Here is a 21,680-nt window from a genome sequence, read left to right as displayed (position 1 = left end):
TTCAAAGGAGGGAGAATTGACAGAAGCAGGTAAATTTATCAGTCTTTTGGGATAGAGGAACAAGATTCTAATAATAGCAGCTCAATTAATTGAAAAGATTCAATTAATAGCTCAAAGGTACCCAAAATTGATTAGAGAAATCAAAACATAAATGTAAATCTTGGCAAACTCCCCGAGTATATACACAAAGGAAACCTATATTCAGACTCTGCTAAAACACACACATCAAAAAACAAAAGCATGTAAAAAAGTGGATGTGGAACCGATGTGAATCTGCAATATGTATACGGGGTAAAAATGGGAGTTCATAATCTGCTTGAATCAAATGTATGAAATATGATATGTCAAGAGCTTTGTAATGTTTTGAACAACTAATAATAAAAAAAGTAAAAAGGAAAAAAATAAAAAATAAAAAATGAGCTTTAGTGTAGAACAGACCTATGCTGAAGACCAACTTCCACCAGTTAAAAAAAAAAAGCAAAAAAACTTAAACACATACAGAAAAAACAAAAACATTTTATTTTGAGAAATCAGTGTCTTGCATTTCTAAAATTAGGTACTTAAAATTACATTTCTAAAATTAGTTAGGTGCTTAAAATTATATGTCAGTTGAGAATTAGTAAAGAAAAATATATTTTGGGCTCACTGACTCAGAGGTTTAGTCCTTAAAACTATGAACTCAGAATAAATTATTTCTTTGCTAAGTATCTGTTGTCAGGTAATTTGGTCACAGAGGTGAAAAGCTGACTAACATACAAATTGATACCGAAAAGTGGGGTTGTTGCTGTAAGTAACCTGACCATGTGGTTCAGAAGCCTTTTGGAGTTTGGATAAGTTTGGAGATGGAGGCTGGAGAAAACTTCGAATACTAAAAGCAAAGCTTATTAGGTAATTCTGATGGGAGCTGAGAAGATTAGAATGTTGATAAAAATGTGAACAGTAAAAAGACTATGCTCATGAGGTTTCAGATGGTAATGAGGATTCCTAGGAATTGGATTAGAGACAAGTCACATTAGATACAGTCACATGACTGCAATTTGCCCATGACCTGAAACTTTGAGTCTCAATCTATAGTTGATGGACTAATTAATCTGGGGGAGGAAATTTCAAGGCAGCACAAATTGAGAAAGTTGTATGGGTATTGCTGGTGGTTTTTTATCCAAATTTACTGTGATAATGAGAAGCAAAAAAGAAAACAGGAAAGATTGAAAAAGTTTTCAGTTTGGCCAAAGAAGTAGATGTGGTTGCTGAAGAGATTACCACCACTAAAGAGAAGCTAAGTATTTTATCCAGAGATAATAGAAAAGATTCCTTGAGGGCACCTTAGAAAACTACACCCATTGAAGTCTTAAGGGTGTAAAATAAAAATTCATTTGAAAAGAGATCATAGGAGCACCCTGCCTCCATAAGAGGGACCTATGAAGTTGCTTCCTCAGGATTCCCTAAATAATGTTCAGTTGTCTAGACTCAAGGGCCCCTGCAACCATAGTCAAGGAGCCCAGCTATTCCTTGAGTTGGCAACAGGAGTTGGCATCATCCATGTGGTGCTAGTTGTTCAAGAATGTATGATTCTGGAGTTGGGGATTGTGGAGGCCTCCACTGAGATTTCACAGGAAGTCCTGGGGGGCCAGGCAAAGTGCAGAAGGGTCAGAATCCCTTCAGGTAGCCCCTGAGACAGAAATGCATAAAAATGTGAGAATGAAGCTAAAGCTGCAGTGGAGACCTCAGGAATTAAGAGATTCTAGTAACATGGAACATCTGCCAAGGAAAGCTGTAGGAAGCAATGGGCAGAGCCATCCAAGAGAGAAGCCATGTTGGATGCAGTGCACAAGGCCAAAGGGGTGGGGCCACAGAAAAGGGATTCATATCTCACCACAATCTATGTAAGAGAATTCACATTCTCTTAAATCTTCTCTAACTATCCACTATATTTGACACTCAGTTGTTTAACTCACTAATATTTTGTGCCATTAATCTACAATTATATTTGTTTATTTTATCAATATTTTCATTTTTTCTTTTATTTTTTGAAAAAGTGATAGATTAAAACAAAAATTACACCTAATAACAGTTTACAATGTGGTATTTCCCTGTTTGTATAGTCTGTATAATGTTTAAGTCAAGCTAAACATCTATCTTCTCAATGACCTATCATTTTTTCTTGGTGAAAACATCTTTTTAATTGTTACTTATTTGCACATATTTATGGAGTCTTTATGATGTTTTAATGCATGTATACTTGGCACAATGTCCAAATCAGGGCAAATATCTTTCTCCTCAAACATTTATTTCTTTGCAGTTAGAATATTCAAAATCCTTTCTCCAGTTCTTGAAATACACAGTACATTATCATAATTGATAATTACCCTACATACAATAGAAAACTGAATATTTTAAACATTATGATTAAATATCAAAATATACAGTTTAATAAATAAAACAAATTTCAAAAACAATACATATATTAGAGTATTTTAAAAATAAAAAAAAAACCTACTCAAAATTAAACTGAAAAATTACATTCTTCTTTCCAGTAAGAAAAGCACTAATACTACCAAAAATCAAATGTTAAAATGAAAAAAAAAAACATTCATTATCTTAAGAACAGTCATTAATATGACTGTTACTTGATAGGTTTATTATGCAAAAGTAATAAAAGTGATGAAAGTCAAATTAAACCCTGAATGAGTTCACCCTGGTGAAGCCAGAATTAGCCAGGCAGTCAACATAGATAGGTAAATCAAGTCAGGTTGGATCAAGGAGGCCAATTTGAAGTTGGAGTCTGCCCACCAGGGACTTCAGAGCCCTTCCTCCACCCTTATCATGATAACCTGCCCTGTTTCAACCTGTTGCTAAGGTAATCTGTCCCAAGAATTGTCCCTCCCTACAGGGAGTTGTAAAAGCTGTTAATTAATGTGTCCTGGGCTGCTTCATCTGGCCAACCCCCCTGTCCATCTGCTTCTTACATTTTGGTCATTCCACCTGAGCATCTCCTGGGCCTAGTCACATACACAGAAAGGAGAGAGATAAGGGGAAGAGAGCAGGAGAACAAAGGAAGCCTAAGACATTAAAAAAAAAAAAAGGCAGAATACCCTCACTTCTTAAGATACCAGGATACCAGCCATGGCCCCCTTCTTCCTCCTGGGAGAAGTCTATGTTACCCCTTTCTAAATAAACCCTGCTTTATATGCTTGCCTTGGTGTGCTTCTCCAATGTTATACTTTAATGTGTGAGGAGCAGGATTCCTCTTGGGTAACTGGTGGTATCACTGGTATGAATGCCTAGCTTCATTTTAAAGAATACACAGAAAACCAAAGAAAAGAGTGAAATCTTAATCTGGCCAAAGAAAAAGTCAGATTCATTTAATGGCAGTTAATGGTTAGACTTAAAGCAGACTTCTCAATAGCGGTAACAAGCTAGAAGTTGTTAAAAGATCTTTTTTAATTTGGAGAAAGCTGTAATTACCAATCTAGAATTCTACATACACAAATAATTTTTCAAGAATGAAAATTTGATCAATAAAATTTGAGAAAATTGCCTCCATAAATTCACATGAAGAAAATAAAAACAAATGAACTAAAAGATATACTTCAGGAAAAGGAAAATACCCCTGGATATAGGGTCTATGATAAAAGAAGAAATGAAGAGCAAAGAAAATGATATACACAGGAGTAAATCTAAATTAACATTGACTACAAAACAAATATATATAATATATGTACATATATAATCTTATGCTGTTTACATACACAAGTGTGCACACACACACACACATATATAAACTACATGACAATGGTGTATAAACTGAGAAAAGGGAATTGATGTTTTATAAGCTCTCAGTTTTGAGAAGACTGGAAAGGTATTAACTAGCTGTGATAGTTTTCTTCTTTTATTTTAATAATTTTTATTTTATTTTTTACACAACTGGAGCACAACTTTTCATTTCTCTGGTTGTACATGATGTAGAGTTACACTATTTGTGCACTCATACATAGGTGTAATAATTGGTAGATGAAAATGGCTGGGCCTCCATCTTTTGTTATTCCATCAAACACTGATCTATGTGCTGCTAGGAGGGCATGCAATAAATCTATTGACTTTATTCAAGGTAAAAATTCTGGAAGAAATTTTACTGTGAACAGCAGTTGCCTTCTCTGTGAGTTCCAGTCTGCTTGTGACCTTCTCTTTCTGACTTCCCATCCTGTAGATTTCGGACTTGTATATATTGTTGCCATAATTTCCTAAGCAACTAGGAAGAAATCTCTTTTAAGAGCTAGATAGATAAATGCGTATATTGATCAACTGATGGGCATTTAGATAATCTTCTGCTGATTAGACTTTTCTTCTGAAGTCTGAATGATAAATTAGCATCAGACTTTGATAACAAGGCTCATACTATTATATCCATGTTTGTTGCTTCCCCAACATTCATGTTTAAACCAAATCACCAATGTGTTGGTATTAGGAAATGGGGTTTTGGGGAGGTAGTAGGTTGTGAAGGTAGAGCTCTCATGACTATGTTAAAAGAAGTTCTAGAGTGGTTTTACTAAGGAGGCTGCCCTGTCCATTCCACTATGTGAGGACACAAGTAGAAGGTGCTGTCTATGAACCAGAAGGTGCCCTCAGTTGATTCTCCCCTGGCACCTTCTCATACTTCCCAGCCTTCAGAACTTTCAAAAACAAACATCTGTGGTTACATAAACTACCCAGTTAATGATGGTGTGTTATAACAGTCCAAATGAACTAAAACAATACTTTTAATTTCTAGATTAATTGCCAAAGTTATAGAAGCAGAATTGAGATGAAAATTTTAACCTACTTGAAGGGAAAAATTAAATCAAAAAATTTAACCAACTCAAAAGGCAGCAAGATAGTAAAGAGGAATCAAATATAGTAAAAGGGATTAAGGTAAAGGGTTAGATTTTAACTGTAACACATCAGTAATTTTATGATACAGAAATGGATTAAATGTTCCAGTTTCATGGGAAAACTGGCTATCCATATGTAGAAGAATGAAACTAGACTTTTATCTCTCAACTGCACAAAAATCAACTCAAAATGCATCAAAGACCTAGGAATTAGACCAGAAACTGTGCAACTCCTAGAAGAAAATGTAGGGTCATTACTTCAACATATAGGCACAGGGAAAAACTTTATCAACAGGATACCTAACATTCAGGAAAAATAGCCAATAGTTAATAAATGGGATGGTATCAAGTTAAAAATCTTCTTCACAGCAAAGGAAGCAATTAAGAATGTGAAGAGAGAACCTACAGAATGGGAGAAAACCTTTATTAGTTACTCTTCTGACATAGGTTAATATCTAGGATATATAAAGAACTCAAAAAATTTCACACCAAAAAAAATCCAATAACCCAATTACTAAAAGGGCAAACAAATTAAACACCAATTTCTCAAAAGAAGAAATACAAATACATTTGAAAAACATGTTCCACATCATTAGCAATCAAGGAAATGCAAATCAAAACTATACTGAGATTTCATCTCACACCAGTCAGAATGGCAGTCATCAAGAATACTAATAATGCCGGGAGCAGTGGAGCATGCCTTTAATCCCAGAGACTCAGCAGACTGAGACAGGAGAATCTCAAGTTCAAAGCCAGCCTCAGCAATTTAGCAAGTCCCTAAGCAACTCAGCAAGATCTTGCCTCTAAATAAAATATAAAAAAGGGCTGGGTTCAGTGGTTAAATGCCCCTGGTATCAGTCCCCAGTACAAAAAAAAAAAAAAAGTCTAAAATAAAATGTGAATCACCTAATTAAAAAAAAAATATATATATATATATATATATACACACACACACACACACATACATATGTATATATACACATTATATATATATATATATATATATATATATATATATTGTGTGTGTGCATGTGTGCATATACACACACATATATATGTGTATATATATATATTTCAAAATTACTGTTGGAGACAGTGTGTAAGTGTGTACCTCTTAATAACTGATGAGAACAAAGCAAGAAAAATTCTTAAGGATATTTTGAGAAACTTACAAAACAAAAGACTTACTTTACATACAAAGAACACTGTACCCAAGAATATTTCAAAAAAACACATAAAATATAATAATAAATTACATTAGATGATCACAATAAAAGTTCTGATAAATTTCAAAATATCAAAATCAAAATATATTCTTGTTCCCCCATGTTATAGAAAAAACCCTAGAAAATAGCAATAAAAAATAATTAGTTTACAAATACATAAAGTCTTCTATAGGTCAATGAGCAAATCAATGAGAATTAGAAAGTATTTTGAAGTGAACAATAACCAAAATTGTACACAAACATTTAGTAAAATAAATGAAAATACAGAAAGGAGGTAAAACTTAAGGTAGTGAGAATTCTCAAAAAGCTAGAAAAATAGCTATTTAGAAAGAAATTCGTAAATAATAGTAAAAAGAGCAGAAATAATAAAATGAAAAAAAATACACAATATATAAAGTATTAAAGAAACTAAAAGCTAGTTTGTGGACAAAACAAAATTAATGCAATCCTGACAAGACTAATCAAGAGTAAAGGGAGGGGGCACAAATAATCATCATTAGGAACAAAAAAGAATGATTAGAATTATTTGTAATAGAATATGTTCATATTTTATTTACTTATATGTATTATATTTTACAATAAAATATGAAAGAAAAATTGACATTCTTATTTGTAAGACTAATTATATGATATACAAAACAAAAACAAAATTAATAAATATGGGGGTAGGAAGGCTAGTAGAATGAATCAGACATTATTGCCCTATGTACACGTATGACAATATGACCAGTGGGATTCTACATCGTATGCAACCAGGAGAATGAGAAATTATGCTCCATCTATGTGTGATGTGTTAGGATGCATTTTACTGTCATGTATAGCTAATTAGAACAAACAAAAGTAAATAAAATCAAATGAAAAAATAAATATGCTGGTTATTGATTTTAATTGTTAATGATTTTAAGACAATGTGCTGTTAAATTAAGATACAATAACAGTGATATTAGAAACATTGCATCTTAGTTTTTAAAAATGGCAAATTTTAAGATATTTATTATTATACATATTTGTTAGATTATTATTTCAATTGTCAAACTTCTTTTATTACTTGGTTTTATAATACTGGTAATTATTTAACCTTCTGTTCTGGAATTTCTTTTCAAAGAGTAAGGGGAAAGTGGTTGGGGTTGTGGCTCAGTGGTAGAGCACTTGCCTTGTATAAGGCACAGGGTTCGATCCTCAGCACCACATAAAAATAAATAAATAGATAGATAGATAGATAGATAGATGTATTTGTTCATCTACAACTAAAAATATTTTGTTTAAAGTAAGGGGAATTAATAACATAACTGAGCAATGTTTTACATTTCATAAAAACAAAAACATTTCTGTGAAATTGCATTTTGGGAAAAAATAAAATATCTGCGTAGGCTGTAATATTCATTGATTTTCTTCTGAAGATTTTGTAAAATATTTTAACATTAGTGTTAGTGATGTTGGTTAACCTGAGCTTCCTCACTAGAGCTTTGATTTTCATAATTTAAACAAACAAAATCTTCTCCACTAGGTGGTGCCAATATCCCGTTACAAAACACCACCACTCTCCACCCTTAACCACTACCAAAAAGCCTGATGTTTTTGTTTTGATATTGAAATTTCACATCCAAGTTGCTACATGGAGAATTTCTCTTTAGTTATAGGTTGGAGTGTGTATCTTTAACTTTCAAAATCTAGATCAATTTTGTGGTGTTTCTGTTACTGGGAAAATACATTTGTTAAATTTCAAATGTAGTTCCCAACATTGTAAGTAGAGACTATTTCCACAACCTTTGCATTGTGATAAATCCAGTTCCTTTGCTTTTATTAAGTTAATGGAACAAAGTGATATGCAAAGTTTCCTATCAATTTATTTGATTAAAATCACTTTTATTAAAGGAATACCTCTACCCAAAATGTAGTTCATCTGCAAAGAGTTAGGCCCAGAGGCCAATAATTTTTTTCTGCTTATTATTCCAATTTCAAACAATATGTTTATACTTCTAATTCTTGATCTTTCAAATTTAGTTACTTTTAACAAGATATAAAATATAAGGCCGTATCTCTTCCTACCAGCTCCTCAAAAACTTACTTTGTGTATAGGTGTTATTCATACCTAAGGAATTCTCATACTATTACCTTTTATTTTTCTTTTTCTGTTTTGTTTTGTTTTGTTTAACCACCAATAACTTTAACACTCCAGTGCTTTCTTTCACAATTTTAAATGGCATCACTGGATTTTGTAAGAAAATAAATTATCATCCCTTCTCCATTTCCTCACATTATGTTATTGACCAGCCTAACTTGACTCTAGGCCTCAACTCTTCTGTTCTACCAGGCCATTCTGCACAAAACCACGTGATTTTTGCAGATCTGATCACACCACTCCTGTGATTAACATTCTTCTCAGACATCTCCTTTTTACTAAGGAGTCTTCATTCCTTACCTCCACCTGGACAGAAGCACATTATCTGGCTCTTGCCCTTCTCTCCAGTCTCTTCTCATAAGTATCCCATTTATTAACTGTGACAGATCTACCCTGGTTTGTTTATAATTTGTTAAGCATCTCAAAACTTATTTCTCTTTAGTTTTCTTTCTTTCTTTCCTTTTTTTAAAGATCTATTTTTCTATTTGTTTCTCCCTCTAAGAATATTTGTACTACAGATTTTTGATGACTGGCTTTGCTTCATTTTTCAAAACTCTATTCAAATGCTGCTTGCTCAAAGCCATCCACTTATTATTAGTCGGTCCCCAAGTCTAGCTCATCTAATGTTGCAGCACAGTTCCACCCCAATTTCTTTCCTTTGGCCTTTGTTTCCTTCATAACTTAGTTTATAATTCAGAACTGTTGCTCTGAATTAGGATTTTTGTCTATCACTCTCAAAGTATAAGCTAAATGAAATTGAGGACTGTCTCTGTTTATATGGTAAAATAATTTTCAATAATATTTAATGTCTTCTCTCTTCAAATACATCTTGTCTATTTTTGTTCTAATCCCCAATACATGGAATTTTTATTACTAACTTATGTCAGCAAAAATATTTCAAGTAATAATTCACCATATCAAGTTATAACAACAGTTAAGCATTTCTTATGTTAGGATGTTTATTTACGTGAATCAACAAAAAAACTACATGTTCAAGCTTAATTAAAAACATTCTCAAAAATTTCCAAGTAATCAATAAGTTATTTTGCTCCAAATAATCAAACCATCAACATGTATGTACACATTTTCTTGAATTAAATTGGCAGTTCTTAAAGAAAATTGAGCAGGGACTTATTAAATAGGCAGTATAAAATATTTTTCAAAGTGTGCAAATATTTTTTCATGTTTGATTTATCTTAAAACTTTAAAAAATTTCTATGTTATGTTTCCAATTACAGATTAATAAGTAAAGTCAGTGTTCTTATATCCAAGTATTTATTTGGATTTAAACAACAAATGTTTCATCCTATGCATTTAATAGTCATTTAATTATCATTTAGCTTTTTTTAAACTTTCAAATTTAAGAGAATGGTATTATTTTCTTTGTATCTTTGAAATTTTTTATTGTTCCATTATGATTATAGATAATAGTGGGATTCAGAAAACTTTACTTAAATTTTTACCATTTTTTTTTTACATTTGCTCCATTTTTCTAAAATCACTTTTTTTGGGGGGGAAAAGAGTAGAGAAGGAGATATTTTTAAATAGCCTACTTCTTAACTTAGATTATGGTAGAATACACTAAAAACCTAAACTACAAAACCAATTTTAACAAAAATAAAGCAAGTGAACAAGATGGAAATAGAAAAAAGCAGATATTTTGCATCAGATTTCTTTCCTATCTTCTCATGGATATACATGAGTATACTTTACATGCATATATGAGATATGATCCAAATAGCTTCTAAAAATGTTATTCAAATTATAAGTATCATGAGAAGAAAGGTAATTGGGAAAAGTGGTGTAAAGAAAATATCAGTGGCAGCAAGGAAGTTTTTGAAAAAATAAACTCTAAAAAAGGAATAGAGTTTATGTTGCACTTAATAAGATTTCAAAAAATAAAATTATATTTTTTTATATTTAAAAAGATGATTGCACAATTTCTGTGTAACATTTTTTAATAGTGAAAAAGAATATGATGATTATTCCAGGGTGGGGCTGGGGTTGTATCTCAGTGGTGAAGTGATTGCCTAATGTGTGTGAGACTCTGGGTTCGATCCTGAGCACCATATAAAAATAAATAAATAAAGGTATTGTGTCCATCTATAACCAAAAAAATTATTAAAAAAAGATTATTCCAGGATCATAAAAAGAGAATGGAAAAACAGGTAACAGCCATAAGAAACTGGGTAGAATAACAGGTATGCCATAATTAGGTTGAAATACATTACTATCAGAAAACAGCTTGATTCCTCTGAGATCAAATCTCTTGAAACATGTACTGTTTGAGTAGCTATTACCTATTGCCCATCATTGTTTCAGTCTTAAAATAAATTGTTAGTATATATGGAATGAGTTTTCATAACGCTTGACTGGCTGCCACAAAAAGCAGCTTAGCCGCAGGGCAACATTAAAATGAGACCCCGAGTATCCTGCAGTAGGAATAATTTAGCATCTGAGTAATTATCAGGGAATATTGGGGATAAATATTAAGAGAGAAAGGAAGTCGGGCATGGTGGTGCACACCCACAGTCCCAGCGGTTCATGAGGCTGATGCAAGAGGATCATGAGTTCAAAACCAGCCTCAGCAAAAAGCAAGGAGCTAAGCAACTCAATGAGACCCTGTCTCTAAATAAAATATTAAAAGGGCTGGGGATGTGGCTGATAGAGCAAATGGATACATGGAGACAGGTTTGCACATTTGATGTTCCTCCGTCTTTAATGTCTTCTTTGACTACTTTTCCTGGCTAACTCCTACTCAATCTTCAAAACCTATCCTGGGGAGCTGGGGTTGTGGAGCAGCTGTATAGCACTCGTCTAGCGCGTGTGAGGAACTGGGTTCAATCCTCAGCACCACATAAAAATAAATAAATAAATGTCCAACTATAATGTGTGTGTGTGTGTGTGTGTGTGTGTATCCATCCCTATCCTGGATACCATAACATTCTTAATGTACTTCTCTCCTTATTCCATCTTTTAAAAACCAACTTCCCAACCACACCCTACCCTATTCATACCTCCCAATTTATTTTCCTGCTTTACCTGTATAGTCATATAGTATCTTTTGTTTATGTCTGTAATACTAGTTTATGATAAAATACAATGTATTACTATACTAAAATATTCATTTCTTTGTTTTTTGTTCCACTAAGCTATCTCCTTTAGAAAGTACTTGTCATACTGCCTAGCACGTAGAAGTCACAAAGTGATCACTGAATGAATGAATGAATGAATGAAAATGAAACTATCTAGGAGATTTCCCATTTGATCTGTAGGTTTTGGCCCATAGGAAAAGGGCATATTAGACAGCAGCAAATGTAAAAATACAAAAGACGATGAGGAAACAATGTTTAGTGCACTTAGAAGCTGTTCCATGAAATCAGAAACTCTAATTTCTGTAATTCCATTGTGCATCTGGTCTATGTGTCCCAAGTCTGAACTTATGATACAGTTTTGAACCAAGTAATCACTTTAATTTAGCTTAAAAAAGAAAAAAAAAACTTTCAGGAACCTTTGAAGGAACATTCTATAATCACTTTTCTATCTATTACATTTCCAGTTAACAAGGTTTATGAGAAACTTGGCTTTCTAAGTTAAAATGTCAAAACAAATAAAAGTGCTCTGTCAAATCTTTATGTTCTTTTTCTTTTATTATTTCATGCTGGGTTTTTTTTTTCTCCCTCTGTTCCATTAATTTATTTTCTCTGAGTTATTTTTTGCAATGCTTCTTTATATAATTTTAAGCAAAAATGTAACACATTTTCCCAATTACCTCATGCCCTTTTCATGTACAAGGTTCTGATATTTATTAAAGTTAAGAAATGGATAAAGTGCACATTAGTTAACTGAGCACAAGACAGATTGGTTGGCAGAATCTCAAAGACCTAGGCATGTGGGGGGATGGTGTGGGGGGGAGAGGCATAATTGCAAAGAAGGAAAAGTGGTAGACTGAAAAAAAAAAAAAAACAGAGACTTAGTGGATAAAAACAGACCAATTTCAACTTTGGATCAAACCTTAGTAACCAAAGGCCAAAAATGAAAACTGTTTACTAACATGTTTTTGAACTTACATGTAGAAACTTACCTCTCCCTTAGAATGATGTCAGTTTGCAATGTGTAAATATTTAGTTTCAGTTTAAAAATGTATGCAGGAAGGGCAGCATATGCTTTGCCAGAATATGCCTAAATTTACAGTGAACAAGACCTGCCTTAGTACACCTCTCACTTTCTCACCATCTCTGAGGATGGTGTCTGTACCCCTGGTCACCCTCTGTAGTGCTTCATCCCTCTCCTCTACCTGGGAGCACCTGGTGTTCGAGAATTACTCTGCCCTTTTCTTATTCTTGTTACCATCCATTTCTACCTTCCCCCACTAAAATGGTACTAACATTGCCAGGTTGTAATAATTCACAGGATATTATGGAGGATAATTAAAGTATTGATTCAGAGTGTTTGTCATTCCATGTAAATTACAGATTGGTTGAATTTATGACAACATCAACTTGCAAAGTATTTCAAGAGAAGAGAAGATATTAAAGACAACTGAGATATTGCATGGGATTCCACTTTGTATTCTCGTTATATAGGTAAAAACCCATATACCTATCTCTGATGATGTGGAGTTTGGGCGAAATGGGGGATTTTATTTGTCACACTGAAATTAAAACCATTTGAGATGATATACTATCACTTTTTTTAGATAAGAAAATGACATATAACATTTATATGTTTATCTTTATCAAGAGCAATTTTTATTGATGTGTATTTAGTTTTTATATGATATATAATATCAGTTTTTTTCACATTAGGGTTAACTCAAATTTTAAAATATCTTACACCTGAAACAATGTATTTTGTAACAAAACTAATTCTCCTTTTCTTGACTGAAATGGAACGTCTCAATCTTTAATCTATAAGGTCTTTCTAGGCCTCAAAGAACATTTTTTGCCCTCTAAAACCTCCAGGATCAGAAAACGCTATCTTCCAAAATGCCATAAGCCAGCGCATATTTCAGTTGGACATAGTTCAGTATAGTTTTAATCTGTTTACTTTAATGATCTTGTAATTTGGGGGTTATGGCCTAATCACAGATAGTATTTAATTGTTAGATGCTAAATTTTCAAGATCTACTGGAAAAGCTTGGTCATAATACATTCAATAAAACTGAAACTCTGGTTTGATTAAGGAACTGTAATTTATACTCTGTCTTGTAAGTCCCACCCAATTCTCAGCAGCCCGTGGTCTCTCCTGGAGCCAAGACCTTTCACAAGGAAAAAGCAACTTATGCTCCTACACAAGGAGGAATGTGAATGCAGATCAAGCACTACATTCAAAGTGCCACTTGGTCCCCAGCATAGTAAAAGGGGAGAACAAACAGAAAGCTGAGTTTACACATTTTCCCTGCTATTATTATTCTCTAGGAGTATTGGTTTTCTGAGGAATGTTCATTCTTATCAAGACAGAAGAAATTTATGAAATGTTTACATTTTGTGTCTAGTGGAGTAGAGCAGATTGTGGTAGTTTTCAGAACTATTTCAATCTCTCAATTTAGTATTCAGTATTCAATGAGGAAAATAAAAACAGAAGCAAATGTTGAAGTATATATGAATACTTTCAGCAATCAAGGCTATTCTGCTTAGTAAAATTTAATCGACTGATGAAATTGGTGACATTTTCAACTAATTGTTTCAGAGACTTTCTGAAAAGTAAGGAATAAAATAGGAATCCTATATCCACTGAAAATTCATAAAATTTTTCTTATTAGCTTACTATCTTACATGTGGTTTGATGGCTATTATGAGGCTGACCTAAATAACATTTTAAATTCTAGAATTTTTTTTTTATCTGTTAGGAATATAGCCAGATAAAGAGTTGTTTCTACTACAACATGGATGTGCTATTGCTCAATTCACCAGCAGGAACTGATATCACATTTAAACACACATTGAAGAAAAGTAAAATACAAGTGAAACAAGCCAGCTGGAATTGATTATGCAAATGAAGAATTTAAATCAATCTTATTGAATAATCATATATATTGTGCTGCACTCCATTTTAATAATATTTCAAATTCCACTTTGTAATCATTTAAACAACTCAATTTAACTTGGCCTTAATGAAAAATTAGTAAAAAAATAAAATAAATCTTCCTTACATCATAAATGATATCTACATAAAACTTCAGCAAACAGTATGTAATGTAAAATATTAAAAGCATTCCCATAAAATAAGAAAAGACAAAAAAATTTACTTAAGGGAAAAGAAAGTTTGCTACGATTGGTAATATTCACATTCTTTTAGAACTTTTTTGCAAATGCAATAATACTTTATTTTCAACTTCCAATTATTGTATTTATATGTGCAAGAAACTGATATCTGCATGGTTCTAAAAGTAGCCAAATTATGCTACGTACTTACTTGTATGAATATACCACAATGAATGCACTAATAAAAACATAAAATAAGTAAATAAATAAATAAGCACATAAATACATAAAGGTTGTTTTTTTTTTTTTAATCACTAGATATGGGTAGGGATGTAACTCTGGTAGAGTACTTTCTTTGCACTGCATGAAAGGCCTTGAGTTTAATCCCCAGTACTGAGGGGGGAAAAAAAGTGGCTGGATATAAGGTTTATGAGCTAATAAGCAATAACATATTAGAATATATAACTAAAAAAAGGATACAATATTTGAAAACATATTAACTTTTTAAAAAAATTCCTAAAGAACATAACTGAAATAACTTTTTAAATAACTTTAAATAAATTTTAAATGATTTTTTTTAAAAATTCCTAAAAAACATAACTGAAAAAAAATCTGAATTTATTTTCTAGATTGGAAAACCTCCAAAGAGAAAAGTTCTGTAACATTTGCTAATACTCTTTATTTGCTAATACTCTTCAGGGGCTAGACACTATATTGTAGGCACTCAATCAAAATGTTTTCGATAAGTAAAAAGTTTGGGAAAATTATGAATGATATACTATTCAATTGACACTATAATGTTGCTCAGATACCTATCATATATCTAGTTACCTATCATGAATTAGGAAAGCAAACTTCCCTGAGGATAAAAATTTTAATCTATTGGTAATTATAGGTAGAATTAAATTTAATTATAGGGCTGGGGCTGGGGCTGGGCCTCAGTGGTAAAGCACTTGCCTTGTACGGATGAGGCACTGGGTTCGATTCTCATCACCACATAAAAATAAATGAATAAAGATATTGTTTCCATCTACAACTAAAAATAATTTTTAAAAAATTTAATTATAAATTCATAATTTGTTTTGCTAATATTAGGAAAAAAATCCTAGTGCTCACATTTACTAATCCAAAAGAGTGCTCACAGAGAATATACCTTATAGATAACCATAGGAAAAAAGAAACCAAATGAAAAAGTTAAATGTTACAAATATTGTATATTCAATTGTGTTTCAAACTGATGTGGTCTTCTCATTCTAATAATACAAGTAATGTTTTTTTACAAGACTTTTAAGGCCTTGGCAATATCATTTTTAAATTATTATTTTTTAGGAAGAGTTAAAATCACATCTGAAATAAATCAAATCATTATATGATTGAAGGCTTTCTTTGATTATGTATATGCACATATCTCTTACTACTTTCACATAAAGCATACTGATGAAACTTCTAAACAAAAAGAGTAGATTGTATCTTATGTTAATTACATGGAAAATGATCATACCAGATTGAAATAGTTTCTTAAATTATACATTAAATAAAATTATGAATAGTCAGGTATGCCATTCAAATAAAGTAATTACATTTTTTAAAATATTTATTTGGTTGTAGATGAACACACAGTATCTTTGTTTTTATGTGGTGCTGAGGATTGAACCCAGTTCCTCATACGTTCGAGGCAAGCACTTTACCACTGAGCTACAGCCCCAGCCCAGGTAATTCCATTTTTAACGTATAAAATGTCAAAAGCCAAACACTGAGCTACAAACTACTAATTAAATCACATTTTCTAGACTAAATTTTAACTATGTGAAAAACAACATCAGCAAATGTTTCCTAATACACTTATGAGGAAAAAGCATTTTTGTTTTCATCTTACCTTCTGCTGCACAAACAGTCCATAATATCAACCAAATAATCTTTGCAGGCAATCTCATGTTTTGAATCTTTTAAGGGCACATTTAATAGCTGAGAGTGCTCACAGGGTCCAGTTCACCTCTGCTAAAAATCACAATCAGGACAGGAAAGTACTTGCTTCTAACGGAAGTTGAAAGAGCTTGGGAAATAGGGGTTACTGGATGCTCCACCCATCAGAAACTTTCGCAAAGCAAATGAGGAGAAAAAAACAAACAATCCTACTAATCCTAGCAGCGCGAGAACTTGATCCAGATTCTTACTGCACTCCCACTGAATGCTAATGCTGTGACCTCTCTTTGATTTGTTCTGGTAAATGAAGGCATGTTCTCTATTGGAACAAGCTCAGGTCTCCTGGAATGTAAAAGCAGCAGGGGGTTATCACCCACTGGGATTTCATAAACTCTCCAGTAATCCAACTCTGTTCAGTTCTATTGCATGTAAACCACAGAACAGGAAGTAATGGAATGTCTATAAAACCATTTATAGAACTTCAGTTGAGGCAGTGGTTTCTCAATCAACTCCCAGACAACATAAGCAAACAACTTAGTCCTGTCTGATAAGGGGAGCTTGCTTTTCCAGCAGTTTGTGAAATCAGTCTTTAAAGACTTTTTAATATGCATGTGTGAAGCAACTGGTTCACTCTGACATAAATGAGTTTAATCATTCAAGAAAAATTGAAATTTTTTTAAAAAACTTGATAGTGAAGTATAATATGCATAAAGAGAATAAGAGCAAATGATTTGCTGAATATTACTGTGAAGACACACAACCACCATCAAGGTCAAATCACTGAATTTCACTATCTCCCTAAAACTTCAATACTGTCTTTCATTAAGTGCCCCTTGACCTCTGTCTTGCTGGCCCTCCATATGGGGTGAACACTATCAGGATCTCTAAGAACATGGGATATATTTACCTGTTTTTTGTACTTTTATGTAAATGGAAAAGAAGCTATTTGCTCTTGTGTTTAGTCTTTCACAATGTTTGTGATAGTCAACTACATTGTTGGATTTAGTTGCAGATTGTTAATTCTTAATTCTATATAATATCTATTGTTTGAAATATTCACCATTTTTAATTTATTAGTGTGTTTGTTATTGGGTCTGTGAGTAGATTCTAGTTTGGAGCTAACAGAAATAGTGTTGCTATGAACATTAAATTATATGTGTTTGGGCAAATTTGTGTCCACATTTCTAGGGAGTATGTAGTTAGGAGTGGCCCATTAGGCCACAGCTTATGTTTAGGTGTGGTAGGTAATATCAGACAGTTTTCCAAACGGGTTATACCAACTGACATTCCCCTCATTCAATCTTTGTAATTTTAGCCTTTTTAGTGACCATAAAGCAACAATTCTCTATGGTTTTAACATGAATTTTCCTGATGACTAATGAAATTGAATAGTTTTCATATAGGTTTCTACTCAAGACTTTGGTGTTTTTTGGTTTTTGGTTTTTTTGGTTGTCTCTTTTTTTCTTGTTGCATTGTAGGAATTCTTTACATATTCTAGCTATGAGACCATTCTCTAACATATGTAGTGTAAATCTTTACCCAATCCTTAGGTTGTCATTTTTCTCAATACTATATGTCTTTTAATAAATGAAACTTGTTAATTTAAAAATAGGGTAGATTTTTTTTTATCAGTGCATTTTGTGTCCTTCCTTACTACCCCCAGAACACAATGTTTTTTTTTTTTTTTTCTAAAAGAATTATTTTTTTGTTTCACATTTCTTCAGCATAGCTGCTATTGATTTTTGTGGGGAGTATAATGAGGACTCCAGATACATTTTAAAAACTTGGATATCTAATTGTTCCAGTACTGAACTCCTATATTGTATATTATATTAATTATATAATATATAATATAAATTATAACTTAGGTAACTGAGGTCAATATCATCCAACTCTTCACATAACAAAAACTAGAGTTCCCCTCCCTCTCTATCTCTTCTAAAATTTCCCCTGAAGTGTCAAATTCTGGGAAAGTAGGATTTCTAGTTATCTTTTAAATTGATTTATTTAATTTTGTTGGATCAGAAAACATTCTGTAAATAATTACAGTATTTTCAAATTTGATGAGTTTTTCTTTATGGCCCATTATATGGTTTGTATGCTACCTATATTAATATATTGTTTGTGTTGTCTCTGTAAATCATATGTATTTTTAGTATATTTGTGTCTGTTTATTTTATTAGAAAGGATATGTTAATCTCCCACTATGATATATTAATTTAAATGGTAAAAGGAACTTTAGAGATATTATTTTGATCTTGAAATATGGAGAGTATTCTGGATCATCTGGGTGAATTCAAGATAATTTGTGAAAAGAAAAGAGAAGGAGGGAGAGAAAGAGAAGGAGTTACGTTACTGTGGAAAAGGGTAAGATAGAAGTTCAATGTTTTGACTTTGAAAATGGAGGAAGGAGACATAAACCAAACAGAGGAGAAAGCTATTGGAAACTGGAAATGATAGGAAAATTGATTCTTCCCTGAACCATTCAGAAAGAGATGCACCTCTTACACCATCTTAATTTTAAGTCAGTATATACATGGCATATTTTTAATATTTGGAATTTTAGGATTAAAAACTTAGTGTTGTTAATACAATTCTTTTACAGAAACAATAATAAATAAATACATTATTTTTAAAAATACTTTTGCCTTGTCTAGCTATTTTCCATTTTATTTTACTTTTGATATCACCTTGTTGATTTCTATAAAAATTCTGCCGGGATTTGATTGAGACTGAGTGTAATATGTTTATAGCTGGGAGATTCATATTATTAAAATATTAATTCTTCCCTTTCATGAACATGGTATGCCTCTTTATGTATTTAGGTCTTCTTTCATCTGTTCAGTAATGATTTTTAATTTTTAAAATGTGGGTTATGTATATATATTTTTAATTATTTTCTTATGTAGCAGGAGATTTTTTAAAATAATATTACATATTAATTTTTTCCATTTTTATTAAATCACATAGGGTTCTAATGTTTTTCTTGTATATAAGGGTCTTATTAAATTTAGCATTGGTTTTGCAGTATATATCCCTCTGATTACATTCTTAAAACTTGTCTGTGTAACTAATTATACTATAAATCTATATATTCTTAGATAATTTAGATAAGCTTCTAAAGGGTATCTCCAGGGGAGTTTTGAACTTTATGTAGTAAATTATAAATCACTAGCTACTCCATCTCATGCTTACCTTGGTCAAGGTTTAACACTAGAATTCCTAAGATTTTTGGAGATAACCACAGAAGGTATTATTCCTGTCCTAGTAGTTTATCTTCCTGTTTATTGGTCAAATTTTCTTAGTCAAAAGTATCTCATGGTCATTCTTTTTCATATCTTTTAGTTGTATTATTTTTCTAGAGGTTTTTTTTTTTTTTTTTCAAAGACTGATTCCTAAGGTACTAGTTGAGTGGTTTGGTTTAGAATTTATGCTTCAGTTCTTTAAAAAAGAATTATTATAAAGATATTTAGAAGAACACATGAAAATTAGCAACACATTATTTAACAATAAAATTTATTATATAGTATTAGATTACCCTTAAGAAAAGCAGATAGCAGTTAACTATTAATACTAAAATTAGGCCCCAGAATACCCAATTTATTGTCAATGTTCATGTCGGTACATTCTAAGCAAATGTGTAGAATTCATACATATAACATGAAAGTTAGCAAAATGTATAAGATTTATAAATAAAATTTGTATTAGAGGAATGCTCCATATTTTAAAAAATGGAACTAAGCAAGAAAGGACTGTTATGGTAAGAAAAACACAGGAGTTTTGAAGAAGGAGAACTAACACTGGGCTTTGTCTGAGGATAGTCTCAAGAATATTTGTGTATTACACGGTAATTTAAAAGAACAAACCTGAGCAGACACCTGAAGTGTAGGAAACAGAGGCTATTCTGTAATGAAAGCGAAGACCAACACTGGAGCATTGGTTTTGCACAAGGAAGTCGTGAAAAAAGTAAGAGAGGCTTTGAAAAAGAATAGGTTTTAATTTCACATTAAAAAACTAATTTTGTAGACAATAAGGTATCTTTGATAATTCTAACTATGAAAATAAATGTGACATGTACTCAAAGGATGGAGGAAAAGGAATAAGAGTAATGAATATGAATAAAGTAGGTTATTTAATAAATTCTTAACACAAAAATTATACAGAATCACAATGTGAAGAAAAGAGGAAAATTGATAATTATAGTTAGAGCTTGGTTTTCTCTGAAGCTAGTAAAATTTAATCTTCAGTATTCCTTATTTGAAAGGACACCATCAAGGTCCTGAGAGGGACTTTCGGAGTGTTTATACATAGTATTAGGCTTTTTAAATAAAATTGAAAAGATGTTTGAATTGCAAGAGAGTATGTTACTGCCTTGTTCTACTCGCATTTCCTCTTTCTTATACTTCAGCTAAATCTGCTGACTTTAGGGAGGCATTTGAAGGATGCAACTAAGAAGCCAAGTACAGGATGGTGTTAGTTTAAGCCGTCACGATTGTATATAGTTTGGAAATGGCCATTCAAGTGTAAGAACAACTTCTAGGAATACTTCTACTATACCTGAGCCAAATCAGTTGATGTTATGACACATAGATGTAAATAAGGTCTAAAGATGTAGAATATATGAATATTCCAGATTGCCTGGCACAAGATATTTATGGGTATTGAAGGATAAATATGATTTTTTAAATCTCGCTGAATTTTAAAATTTTAAGAGGATCATTCATTTTCATTGATTCCTAGTAAGAATGGAAGTTTATTCCTGTCATGAATAACATATTGATATCAATGAAGTTACCATAAACTCATGTCTTCAAAATGAGAACATTGACAACAAACTAGTTTAAATGTCTCAATTCAGAGGGAATTTGATATTAACCATATCACAAGAACTCTTTCCAAGCCCTAAAATTTTGCTATCCATTATATCAAGGACACTTGCCAGATTTTTTTCTAAAATTTGATAACAATCCTAAAAATTTATTGATATTGTAAATCATGAGTAGTGAACCTGTAGTGATTTTTACAATATTTCAATAAAAAGTAACAAAATTTTAATGAAACACATTAGAGGAAAGTCTGGATAATTTTTCTATTTTATCTACATTGAAAAAAATTGTAAAATTGGGTCATATGAAGAAATAATTGAGCATTCAGCCAAACAATATAAAAATTAAAAGTATCATAGAATCTATCATATAATTAAAATGCATATTATGTTTCTTATTTACATAATGTCTTTTCTATTTGTCAATTTTTTAATACAAATATTTAATTTCATACCTATTTTTGTCCAAGTTTGTAGTCTTAGGAGGTCTTTCCAACTTATATGTTGCAT

At 31.8% G+C, this 21,680-nt stretch overlaps 1 protein-coding gene across 1 annotated transcript in view; it reads right to left on the bottom strand.

Moving 5' to 3' along the window:
- The window catches only part of Cfh (complement factor H), a gene marked incomplete at its 3' end in the record, with an annotated part of 75,245 nt that extends 58,705 nt beyond the window's left edge, over positions 1-16,540 (bottom strand). Inside the window, 1 exon segment of the mRNA XM_046458546.2 lies at positions 16,299-16,540. Within this exon segment, the coding sequence (XP_046314502.1) occupies positions 16,299-16,356 (58 nt within the window).
- Between the last annotated feature and the right edge of the window lie 5,140 nt (positions 16,541-21,680).

This window comes from Marmota monax, unplaced genomic scaffold (genome assembly GCF_021218885.2).
Source record: "Marmota monax isolate L192 unplaced genomic scaffold, Marmota_monax_Labrador192_F-V1.1 WCK01_AAM20220418_F8-fsc00326, whole genome shotgun sequence".
NCBI classification, from domain to species: domain Eukaryota; kingdom Metazoa; phylum Chordata; class Mammalia; order Rodentia; family Sciuridae; genus Marmota; species Marmota monax.
This window is presented reverse-complemented; position numbering and strand designations above follow the sequence as displayed.